The sequence below is a fragment of the Pundamilia nyererei genome, unplaced genomic scaffold, assembly GCF_000239375.1.
Source record: "Pundamilia nyererei isolate P.nyererei 1_Seehausen unplaced genomic scaffold, PunNye1.0 scaffold00068, whole genome shotgun sequence".
Classification (NCBI taxonomy): Eukaryota; Metazoa; Chordata; class Actinopteri; order Cichliformes; family Cichlidae; genus Pundamilia; species Pundamilia nyererei.
Genome location: NW_005187469.1, coordinates 894,675 through 907,543, shown reverse-complemented (window position 1 = coordinate 907,543; position 12,869 = coordinate 894,675). Strand labels below are relative to the sequence as shown.

The 12,869-nt window shown below is 38.9% G+C and overlaps 2 protein-coding genes across 2 annotated transcripts in view; one reads left to right on the top strand and one right to left on the bottom strand.

Annotated features, from left to right (window-relative positions):
* The window catches only part of evi5l (ecotropic viral integration site 5 like), a 48,911-nt gene extending 43,753 nt beyond the window's left edge, over positions 1-5,158 (bottom strand). The window contains exon 1 of the mRNA XM_013911624.1: positions 4,735-5,158. The gene's annotated coding sequence lies outside the window, so the exon portion shown is untranslated. The remainder of the gene's footprint in view (positions 1-4,734) is intronic.
* A 2,314-nt stretch (positions 5,159-7,472) lies between these two features.
* The window catches only part of LOC102193773 (DExD-box helicase 39A), a 7,256-nt gene continuing 1,859 nt past the window's right edge, over positions 7,473-12,869 (top strand). Inside the window, exons 1-9 of the mRNA XM_005736238.1 lie at positions 7,473-7,681; positions 8,468-8,675; positions 8,837-8,964; positions 9,896-10,172; positions 10,389-10,507; positions 11,106-11,237; positions 11,478-11,587; positions 11,840-11,984; positions 12,096-12,243. Coding sequence (XP_005736295.1) covers positions 8,468-8,675; positions 8,837-8,964; positions 9,896-10,172; positions 10,389-10,507; positions 11,106-11,237; positions 11,478-11,587; positions 11,840-11,984; positions 12,096-12,243 — 1,267 coding nt within the window. The 5' untranslated portion in view covers positions 7,473-7,681. The remainder of the gene's footprint in view (positions 7,682-8,467; positions 8,676-8,836; positions 8,965-9,895; positions 10,173-10,388; positions 10,508-11,105; positions 11,238-11,477; positions 11,588-11,839; positions 11,985-12,095; positions 12,244-12,869) is intronic.

Sequence of the window (12,869 nt, the reverse complement as noted above, 5' to 3'; positions counted from 1 at the left end):
CACTTCCTATGACTGATGGTTTCCTGCTCTAAATGTAATTAGTATCCCTTTCTAGAAGGTTTGGTTCCCCTGAGTGCCATTGTGACAGGAAATTGTCTAGAAATGGCCATCCATACAACCTACTGTTGACTTCAAGTCACAGCTGACTCTTTTGTGCCACTGAATGATCAGATTTGAACAGGTCAGATTAATCAATATTTTGGAAAAAAAAAAGTAAAACATCCATAATGTCAAAAGTGAACTACAAGATGGTAAGACCGAGAATAACTGAATGGTTAACTCTATTTCTTCTCCATACAGGTAAACACAAAAAGCTATGTACTGAACAGTGACAATCAGGCAATGATTGCTAAACTAATGACTTCTTTCAAAGGCTTTCACAACAAAAGAATCCTCTCTGACACTAATGTTGTGAAGCAGGAGAAAGCTGTCCATTAGCCTAAAGAAGATCTGAAAAGGTGTGAAGTCAACAATAAATGAAGCTTCTAGTTGTTTCAGACTACAGGAGTGAAGCTGAACTCCAGCCCGCAAAGATTCACAGGATCACAGACGTGTAGCTCAGTACAACCATCCCTGCTGTGAGGCTGGGGTGGAAGGAAACGCATGTTTTCACGGCTTGGCACGGCGTGTCTAAAGCCAGTTGGTGGTTAAGCTTTTTCAGTCGCTGACTTATTTTTGCTTTCCTGTTGCATTCATTACATTATTTAAAGATTTCATACTTTCCCAGCAGTGCCGTCAGAAGCACTAATCAGTTGTCGAGCTGTTTAATCACCCATTCTGATTACAAACATCTGCTGTTTGCTGCTGGAAATTTGTATTTGTTTGATCTTTTTTTTTTGTTTTTTGTTAAATTTTCTCAAATTTAATTTTAACTGCCTGAAGTCTCTCAGGAAAATGGAAATATAATAAAGCTCAGGGGGAGCATAGGACTGCTCAGCTCCCCTAATAAAGATTGAAAAGGGCCATTTTGCTTAATGAATGTTTTTACTGTAGGAACTTAAAATATATATTTGATTTGAAAACAGATGCACTAAAGGATACTAAGGTAGAATTACAACTTTTACTTATGTAAAGGGACTAAATATTTGTTTATCGAGTTTGCAAAATAGTTATCCAACACAAGTTTTTAACTTGAACACAGCATGTTGTGTTTAATTTAAAAACTTGTGTTGGATAACTATTTCTACCCTGTAGATATGCTGATAGGTAGACCATTTAAGGCTTTAAATACAAACGGTGCCACTTTATACTTTATACAACAGCAAGAGCCCCATGTGATGACATGGATTTCATAATATGTCAGTATCTCACTTTTTTAATCATACTCTCATAGGTTCATACTATGGTAAATCATTCCCTCGTGTTAATTTTAAATGACAGCTAAACATTAACTGTTCAGTTGCAAGGCATCAATCTTTTGTACAGAAAAACCCCATGTTTAAAAAAAATAAATAAATACTGGTAATCAAAGGCATGAACATAACAATAACATATTCTTTTGGTATTCTTTTTGCCAAAGAAGCTACATCAAATTACTATTCAAACAGGTGAATGAATGAATATAGTTTCATGTACACAAGCCTTGATAAATATGGCCCTATGGTATATAAGTCAAATTTACATTTTGGTATAAATCCCAAGTGCAGCAGCAGTATGAAAATGAGATCACGATTCAGTCTGTGTGAAACCTGCAGGGTAACACAAATCTAGTTACAAATCTGCAGAGAACAATAAACCAGACAGAGGAGGGCTGAGGAGGAGCTGCAGTCATAGTGAGCTTGAACCACAGCAGTCAGGTCATCAAGCAGCTCCCTGTTTCCATGTGTCAGCAAAAGAAATGAAGTGCAGTGCCATGCAAATGGCCAGGCAACCATAAACACAGACAGCCAGCAAACCAAGCAGGAACCCCAAGCATCAGTCCAAACAGAGTATTTTAAAGGAACACTATTCTGTTATTATTACTATACCATAAATCTACACTTTAATCACATTTTGCATGGATTGCATCTGGGGATGCCGTGATCTGATATTTGGATCACATACCAGTCCAATCCTTACTTGTAAAGCTGGATCGGATATAGGTGATGATGAGCTACATGTTGTTTACTACACTACACAGCGGCAACAGAGCATAGTTAGCTAACAGCAAAGGAAGGCAGTTTGGAGGCCCTTCACATTGGCTACAACAACAGCTTTTCTTTATGTTTGCCGTAGTTTCAATTTAACTGCAACTGTGGTCAATGTGAGCAGGTATGACTAAAAGACACTGACGACAAAGAAAAGTCACTGTCATTTGTATCTTTGAGGCAGTACGTGTTTGGAAGCTTTTACCACATTTACAGGAATGTAAGATGTTGTAACCAGCCGTGTTAACAGTTCTTCACTTCATCTGTCTCTGTCAGCTCCACCCTGCATGCAACGTGTGTGTGTGTGTAACAGTAAATTAAGGTGCACTCAGAACAAAGAAGGACCGCAAAAACTAACATAAATAAGGGCAGTATGGAGTAGCACGTGACTCAGAGCCCAGAAATCAACATTACTGAAGCAGTGAGGGATCATCAAAACAAAAGGCAGCCAACATCAAAAGAAGAGCGTATGAGGGTTCAGGCATTGTTGATGAACAAAGGTGACCATATCAAATATCAACTTTCAAGTTCGTTAGAATTATGCAAACATATACTGCATTTTCATTTATGTTTCTATTATTCACCACAGCCACTTCCCAATTTACCCAGCAAAATATAAAGAGATAAGGAGTGACACAAGACTTTTGCACAGCACCGCATACTAACCTAATCAGCGAACAAAACATCTACAGTGTGAGGAAAAGCTCCATTTAAACCTTGGGAGTAAAACACTGAGTAAAACATCATTGTCCTGTACATGAAAAAAATTAAGTCCATCTGAAGAGAAACTGCGCATATATGATAATAATGATTCCCCATTGAATCAATGAATAGAACTGTTAACAAAAAATTAAAAAAAATATCATAATGTCACTATTTTATTATTAATCTATGCTGCTGTTGCTGCATTAAGACACTATAGTAGATCAAATGTTTTGCTTTAGCGTAAGATTTCAAAGAAGAGACATCTTTACTGAGACCAGTCATTAAAGACCAGTCTTGTTTCAGGCGTGAGGAAAAAAAAATAAAAATCAATCTTTCCATCTTGTGAGGACACACACACATGGGGCTCCTGTTTATTACTGATGGTCCTCTCCTACAACCACACACAGTGGCAGACAACAATAACCCTGGACGGTAGCATGTACAGAATCTGTATAGTACACTGACAAAGCTGTGAGGTGATAGCCCTTCTCTTGTTCTTGCTACACACATTAAACAAATGCACACATGTAAGGTGTACACACATCTCTGAGATTGTTTATCTTTAAGACACTGCCCGGAGCCTTTTTGCTCACCACAGTCTTACACAGATAATGAGGAAGCAGTGTCAGTTGCAGAGCGCAAAGGAAAAGATTGGCTGGGAAGAACTAGGGTGTGTTTGCATGTCACAGAGTACTAGTCACTTGTTTCTATTTCTTTGCTGGATCAGATAAAGATGAAGTTTCAGGCCTTTGTGCTTAAAAAACAAGGTCACCAGGATGTGAGAATCTGATACCGGTTTCCTTGACAGCAAAATGTGTGAGAAGGCTTTTGCACAGTGAGTGGATTATACAGGTAAAAATAAACATTATCTCACTGAATCTCACATCAACACATGACAAGCCCATTATTCACCCATTACTCAGTGCAAGCCCTCATTCATGGAGCATCCTTGGACTGTCTGCCCTCTTAAAAAAGATAAGAAAGAGTACTTGGGGGAAGAAGGGTGGAGAATTGTTTAATTTCTTGACTAGTCAGGCGTGTGGTGTATTTAACCCACCCTTTCTCTATTTTTGTTATTACAGTTGGGTTTTTAAAATTATACAGCATGTCTGCCCTCATGAGTCAGTAGTGAGTTATTTAACTCGCCTGTAGTAAGAGCAGTAAAGCCAGTCAAGCACATTACAAGGGATTTAGTTGTTAACCCCACTCTGATTAGATAAATACAGCAGGAACAACCGGATTCACCTATGATGAGTAGTTAAAGGGCATGCATGAGCAGTACAGTAAACATCTGGAGGGAGATATTTGTAGCAGTCCCTCTGCTATCGATAATCCCATCTTGCAAACTCATACTCCAAGATCCTGTAATCTACTGGCCTGGTTTGTTTGGACATGACAGCTCATTATCCTGGCCTGCTGCTGTTGCTTAAGGATGCCTGGACTACAGGGGCCTGCATGCTCTGCAGTCGGCTCATGGCTCGGCTGGATCAACATCTGTGGCCAAAATGACACATCATCCTCTCGCTTTGCGGCACCAAATGTTCCGGCTTCCTACGGCAACATGATTGTGTAACGACACGAAACGAGGACGGGACATTGAGGAAAAGACGATATAAACATGGCACACCAGAAGCGTGCTAAGCATTAGCAAGAAATATGGTTTATGTGCTAATGAATGGGCCGCGTCTCCGCTGGCATGTTGTACAGTGGATTTTTTTTCACTGATACAAATGGAGCAGACCCTGGAAGCAGCGGCTGCAACTGATGTCGGCCCGTTCAGTTATCATAGCATTTAATAAACCAATAAGCTCGCAAGCCCTTCAACTGACTGCTCGTCAAAACGCTAATGTTTAATTTAAATATAAAACCGTCAAATAAACAAATACGATTCGTTAACGCTTACCTGCACTCCTTTTCCATAATCGGAGCGGTGTGTTTAGCGTCGCTCCCAAGCCGGTCTGTCGTAAACGTCAAACGTGTGTTACCGGCTAATTAAAATCTTAATAAACCACCGAGGACAAATACGCCGTCCAGCACAGTGCCATCCTCCTGCCGCCGTTCGACCGGGGAGGAAGCGCCGCGTCTCTCGCTCGCTGGTCGCGAGGCAGCGCACGCGGTGAGAGGGGACGTGCGCGTGCAAACCGAATTTAGAGGAGAAAAATATTTCTGGAGGCGTCCACTGAAATAACCATGACAGCCGTGTGATGTAGTCAACGGCTCAGCAGGGATGTGGTATAAACGGATGCATCAATCATTGCAAGTAAATCACACAGAATGGCTGGCGTTCTTAGGCTTCAGGTTGAGCTCGAGGTAAGACGAACCAATCAAACAGCGGAACGAGGCGAGAGCGACACGCCACGAGCCAATGGCAGGGCAGAATTACGGGATTCCAGCGGAAGGACAACGTATACAACCAATCACCGAGGAGCTTTATTCTGTTAGAAGGCGGGCTCCGCAGGTGTCACAGAGCGGTTAAACGGATTTATCGGTATTTGGCAACGATATTATTCATTATCTGACACAAAATAAATAAATAAAAATAAAAAACATGTAATTGTTTCAACTAATTTGTGGTAATACTTTTGATTATCTTATAACCGACAGAAGCAGCTACCTGTTACTGGATAGTGAGAGTGCATAATAATAATAAAAATAATAATAATAAGTATAATAAGTATAATGTAAAGTGTCAAAACTAAATGTGCTGGAGGTTATAAGTGCTGATGCATCACTCATATGTAAGTAGCATTTAAACTAACCTATTAGTTATTGTATTGACTAGTCTACTTTGTATTTGAGATGTTAATGATTTGTATGGAGATGTTATTCTGTTAAATAACAACTAGAGAAACATCTAGTTGTTTCTCTAGAAACAACACCTTAACTTTCCTGAGTTTAATGTGAACTTATGTGAACTAATCAATCAAGATGTGATTCAATCAAGATCTGATTAGAGAATGTAAACTCAGTAAAGAAAGGGGGTGATCAAAGTGCAGTTGCTTTTAAGATGAGGTTAGTAATACAGCATTTAAAGCTGGAAAAAAGGAGCCAAGATTAGATCATCTGGGCCAGATCTTTGGCCGAGACTTGCCAGTTTTGAATCACAATAGCCCCATTGAGAATTCTGCTACAGCTTTGCTACCAATGCTGCCAATAAAAACACACGCACATTTCACATAGTGTATGAAGTAAAAATAATTATATTACATGGTGTGAGATTCTGCACATTGCCTATGGAAAGGCAGACCTGGTTCCAGGGAAACACTCAAGTGAACAAACACACAATACGTAATCAAAATAATCCCAGTATTCTTTTCTTTATTTTTGTTAGTTTCTGTTATTTTTACCTTCCAAGAGACACCCGGTTTTTAATAGACTAACAAAACTGTCACTTTATAGTTAAACTATGATTAATTGGACTGTACAAATGTAAAGTGATAAACATTTAGATTCAAATATTGTCTCAGTGTCCTCTATTCCCCCCAAATTCACATTCACATCTTGAATTTCAGTTATATATGGAAATGTGACCTAACATATTGAGACATGCCACAATACAACAAACGATGATGGTGTTTTAATAACAGGATATATTTTAATTGACTTTTATTTTCTTACTCTCTAAAGGCAGGGCTTGAAGGGTGACTGATTTACTGTGCACGCACAGTATTGATAATGTGCATCATCTGGACAATTACTTTATTGCCATCAAGTGGACAAATTGGATACTACACTTTTCCATACCCAAAGCAGCATACACTTTTCCTCATCCCTCATCGCTTAACTGATACCTACTGTTTTTTTGTTTTGTTTGTTTTATTATTATTTTTAAATCTAATTATTGGCATTTATGGATGTTGGTGTACATAATTTTGGAGACATTGTGCATTTCTTCATATTTTGTTTTCAATGAGCCATGCTTAATATGGTTTCTTAAAGTGGTCTCGGACAGTAGTATACCAGCTCCAGCTCAAGACTAAGAAATTTAGAAAATCATGGATTGATGGAATACATATTTTTATTCTTTCGTTCAAATCATACAAAGGACGTCAGGACAGAGACACAACAGTGAGTGCCTATAGCCATTTGTAAAACACCGTGAAGGCTCTGTCGTGGTTTGGGACTGCATTTCAATTAGTGCTGATGGAGATATTCTCTCTTCTACGGAATTATGACTGCAGAAAGGTTTAATCAGTCAAATCTACCATGCATAACCATCTGTGAAGCACCTGATTGGCATGGTAGTGGTTTTACAAAATACAGACTTTAAATCTTGTTAGAATTGTACAAGCTTTTTTTTTTTCTTTTTTTTTTTTTTTTAAACTTATATACTGTATCTCCATGTATGTTTACCTGTTTCAATCGATCGATGCACCCATTTTCAATTTTCCTAACAAAATATAAAGAAGGGGGGCCTGAAGACCATTTCAGAGTACTGTATGTATAATCATTTTCTTTATAATTTTACTAAAACAAGCATCGATACCGGTACTGGCAGACAATCACTTTTTGGCACAACACCGGCCCTCTGCTGATGCATTCAGGTGTTCTTCCAAATACCGTAATAATGAAAAAAAAGTATAGGTATAAAAGACAAGACCATGATTTTTGGCTTAAGAACATAGACCGTACGTAAGCTCATGCGTGAGAGTTAAGGTGGCGAAGAACCGGAAAATTCAGCCATCGAAGTGTTTTATTTAAGTATTAATGTTGGAAATGGAATCAGAAAGCTAAACATTATCCAGATTGTACCTGAACGCAGCATACGTGTGTGCTCGTTAGAAGCTCCTAGCTAGCTCGTTAGTTTCACGCAGATCGATAATCCGCGGAGTGTAAAATTTCATAGCAAGGTGACGTTGATGTTCCTTCATATTTTTTCTGCATTACATTCTGAAATTCGTAGACGTGTTTAAAAACTAAGAAATGCTTTGAACGCTTTGCACCCGTCTCAAATTTGTTGATTTGAAGGTTGCTTCGGTAGCTAGCATGCTATGCAAATTCATGTTAGCTTCGCTCCGATTCAGTTTTGATTTAATATAGACAGCTTAGCTTTAGGTGCAATAGATAATTTTGTTTCTAAATAGACACATATTTTAAATACCGTGTAATTAACAATATTAGAGTAACATAAATGGAAATGCTTGCCGACCCATCTTGCTAACTAGCCGGTATGAATGAAGGGGAAGGACTCCATTGTTTATACCGGGTCACACGCTGACCTGCATTTTGACTTGAGATAGTGATCCTTTGTATTACACTAGACATTAAACAGTGAGCAGACAGAGGTCCATTCTGACTATCCCCAGCCTTAAATTCGCTGATTAGATTTGACTTAATTGAGCATTTTTATTCTTATTTTTTTAATTATTCTATCAGCCTAGCACGTCAACAATTCGTTATTAACACTGTTCATCTGTTAATTTATGTACACTGTTATTTATATAGGTACGTGTCTAATGATGATTTATTTATTGGTTAATAATTGTAAAAAGTATAAAGATATACATTTGATTTATTTATTCATACTTTTAAAACCTCCTGGCTTTCTCATAAACTATTAATCCACATATTAAAGAGGGTTCTTAGATAAAATCTCTACTATAACAAATGTCCTTGCTGTACATTCTTTTATACAGATGTCAGAGAATAATCTTGATAATGAACTTCTGGATTATGAAGAGGATGAGGAGCCTCAGGGAGTCCCAGAGAGTGGGACCCCAGCAAATAAAAAGGAGGTGAAGGGGTCATATGTATCCATCCACAGCTCGGGATTCAGAGACTTTCTCCTCAAACCAGAGCTGCTCCGTGCCATCGTTGACTGTGGTTTTGAGCATCCCTCAGAAGGTGGATAGCAGGGCTATTTAAAGTTCAAATAAACTCCTGGACATGATCCTGATCATAGAACTACAGCCACACATAATAAATGATTTCTTATGATGTTGTAACTGCACGCTTAGTATGTATATAAAGAAAAATGTATAATTGCCAATTGGTTTTACTTTCAGTTCAACATGAATGCATCCCTCAAGCTATCCTGGGCATGGATATCCTGTGTCAGGCCAAGTCTGGTATGGGAAAGACAGCAGTGTTTGTGCTAGCCACCTTGCAGCAGATAGAACCTGTGGATGGTCAGGTGAGTTTGTCATTACACAGTTTTACAAGCTCTCTAATTCTGCGTTGTTATGGGACGTTACATAGTTGGCTAAGAAATTAAAGAAAAGATGTGAATCCTTAACCCCTGCAGCGAAAAGAACAGGTAGCTCTGTTATGCTCTGGGAGCACAGTTCAGGAAGAAGAAAGGCTTCTTTCAGATCAATATGATTTTTTTTTTTTTTGATTGATCACATTTATTTTCAAACACATTTCTACAATAGTAGAAGTGAACTCCCAAGACAAGCCTATAGATCAGGGGTGCCCAATCCCAGTCCTCGAGATCTACTATCCTGCAGCTTTTAGATGCATCCCTACTCCAACACAGCTGAATCAAATGGTGTGATTGCCTCTTCAGCATGCCATCAAGTTTGGCAAAGGCCTGATAACAAGCCATTCAGTTGATTCAGGTGTGTCAGAAGAAGGATGCGTCTAAAAGCTGCAGGACGGTAGCTCTCGAGGACTGGGATTGGGCACCCCTGCTATAGATTGTGTTGTTGGTTAACATTTCGGTGTATGATTATCTACTGTAATTGGGTGTGTGTGTTACACACCCAGTGTTTTTGACTACAAACAATACAGACGTTATGTTCAGCATTAGCAAACTTTAATCTGGAATTACTCAGGCTTTGATGAAATCAGATAATCAGAAAACGTCTCTGTCTGAATGAGAACCAGAAGAGTTTGAGTTCATGTCCGATGTCTTTAGCTTCTAGTCCAGCACGGTGCCTTTAAGATCTTTTTAAGTATTTTCTAATTTGCTCTTTCACATTATAAAGTAGTCATGATTTGGGGGATTTATAAAGGAAGTTTGTGATATTGTAATGGCATTATACACAAATGAGATAAACAACAATGTACATGCTATATAAAGATGAAAGCGTTGATAAAACCTCTGTGTTGTTTCCTTGCAGGTGTCTGTCCTCGTGATGTGCCACACACGAGAGTTGGCATTCCAGATCAGCAAAGAGTACGAGCGCTTCTCCAAGTACATGCCCACTGTCAAGGTGTCAGTGTTCTTTGGTGGCATGGCTATCAAGAAGGATGAGGAAGTCCTGAAAAAGAACTGCCCTCACATTGTTGTAGGAACTCCAGGACGTACACTGGCCCTCATTCGTAACAAGACCCTCAGTGTGAAGAACATCAAACACTTTGTGCTTGATGAGTGTGATAAGATGCTGGAGCAGTTGGGTAAGTGAGAGGAACCAAGCTGTTTATAGTCGACTCTTGGTGAAGGTTTTTGACCAGTATGTAGGAGTGGCGATAGAGTGTGTCAAGTAAATATTGTTGAGATAAATTCTGATGGTGATTACATACATTTTGCTTATTAAAGGTCATCATTAAGAAATTACACCATATATAGATATATATATAATTTTGGATGTATCATTTATTTCCTTGCAAAAGACATGAGACGTGATGTCCAGGAAATCTTCCGACTGACGCCTCATGAGAAGCAAGTTATGATGTTCAGTGCAACTCTGAGCAAGGAGATCCGCCCCGTGTGCCGCAAGTTCATGCAGGATGTGAGTTTACATGTGGCCATACACGTTATATCTGTGCAGCTTCATGTATGGCAAAAACATCAATGTCTATCGCAACATTATGTTCCTTAGTGTGCACTACAGCAAAGCAAGCCTACACTTAAAAAATTCCAGGGAAAACACTATCTAGACTACTTTTGTCCTTACATTTTACTTATGCTAAGTCATTGGTGACAGTGCTGTATCACTACTATTGCACTATAATGCTGCCACTGGCATTTTGTTTGAAGATTGCAGCAGCAAATTAGTAAATGTGTCATCAGTGAGAGCAGCTTATTGAAAAAGGATGGAAAAAAACCTCCATTTCCTTAAACTTACAAATGTTGCTGCCTGCAGAGTGCTAGCAGTATTAAAATGATGTTCAGTGTTTTTTTTTTTGTTTTTTTTCCCTCATCGTCAGAAATGTAATGGAAAATAGTCGAGTTTCCTTTTATTTTTGGCCATTTATTGCTGCCTTTGTCATATTTGCTCATAAAGCAGGCAAATTGAACCTCTCAGCAGTTTAGAATTGTCCTTTTCCAGGTAATCTGTAGATCTGTCTGAGAGACTAATGCTGGTCATTCTGTCCTTTGCTGTGTAGCCGATGGAAGTGTTTGTGGATGATGAGACCAAGTTGACACTTCATGGTCTACAGCAGTATTACTGCAAGTTGAAGGACAGCGAGAAGAACCGAAAGCTGTTCGACCTGCTCGATGTGCTCGAGTTCAACCAGGTATCAGTGGTAATACTTTTGAAAGGAGTTGGAATCTGTTATGTCCATTTTATTTGTTTTAAATCCTTGCTAATTGTTAACAAATGCAGCTTTATTTTTTATCCTTTTTTAATTTTTTTAAATTTATTTTCTAAAATAACTTGTGTGTCTTGTCCTCTCTTAAACCCTCCCATGTCTGCCTTTTCCAGTACAAATCTGAAAATATGCAAGACTCAGCAGTTTCTTTTATATTCCTCGCAGGTGGTGATCTTTGTGAAGTCTGTAGCTCGCTGTGTTGCTCTGTCCCAGCTACTGGTGGAGCAGAACTTCCCTGCTATAGCCATCCATAGGGGCATGGCGCAGGAAGAGAGGTTGGTGCTGCGTCACTTTAGAAAGAAGAGTGTTTTTCTTTTTTTAAGTTTGTCATATTTTTTGTTATTGTCACGTGAGACTGTCCTCATTGTGTACGTTTTTTTTTCCCAGGCTCAAATGCTTGTAGACAGTGTCAGTACCTGTAAAAGACAGGCTAAAACTAGACCCAACTGACTATTAACTCTTAGTTTTGGATATAATCTTATTCAGTTCTGCAGTTCATGATGCTGTTGCTTCTCTACTCCTGCCAGGTTATCCCGATATCAGCAGTTCAAAGACTTCCAGCGGCGGATTTTGGTGGCAACCAACCTGTTCGGCCGTGGCATGGACATTGAACGAGTTAACATTGTCTTCAATTATGACATGCCAGAGGATTCTGACACATACCTTCACAGAGTGAGTAATATTTAATTTGAGACATTGGTATATTTTCATTTCCAAACCTCCCATTTCTGGTCTTTAAAGCTGAGGCCATGTGTAGCAGTAAATTTCTTGTGTATCGTTCAGGTGGCCCGTGCTGGCAGGTTTGGGACTAAAGGCCTGGCCGTCACCTTTGTGTCAGACGAGAGTGATGCCAAGACCCTGAATGAGGTTCAAGACCGCTTCGAGGTCAATGTAGCAGAGCTACCAGAAGAAATCGATATTTCTTCCTACAGTAAGTATCTTGTTGCTTGCAGGCGTCATGAACCTGGCTTAAAGACGCCCATTTAATAACTATATAAGTATTATAATATTAACTAAGTATTTTGGTGTCACACTGTATACCTCTTTATGACCAGTTTCACCTAGTGACAGCCAGCAACCACTAGCCAACCGGTCAGGGAATGCACATTTTTTCTTAGTGTTGGGAGGTTTCCAGGAGCTCCCTGACTGGTCTGTAGGCCTTAGCTGCAACAGGTATTTGTTTACTGAGAACTTCAGAATCAGAGTTAGAAAGACTTTGTTGTATCTTAATTGCCCCTTGGGGATAAATAGAGCAGCATGACGTTGAAGATAAGGACAGAGTATAAACAGGCAAACAGAATATACAGTATATATACAGTTTTAAAATTACACAGTTTTAAAATTAAAGCGACCTAAAGGTGAATAAATAACTGTAAGTGACTACAAGTGAATAAAGTCTCAGCAGTATAAAAAGAGTTTAGAGTAGTAGAGCAGGACGATATGACCAAAAATATTTATCACGATATATACATTTGAAAATTTGCGATAATAACTGACGATATAATTGACACTAGACAAAATACTTTACAACTCCACAACTTTATTAGTGCAAAAAAA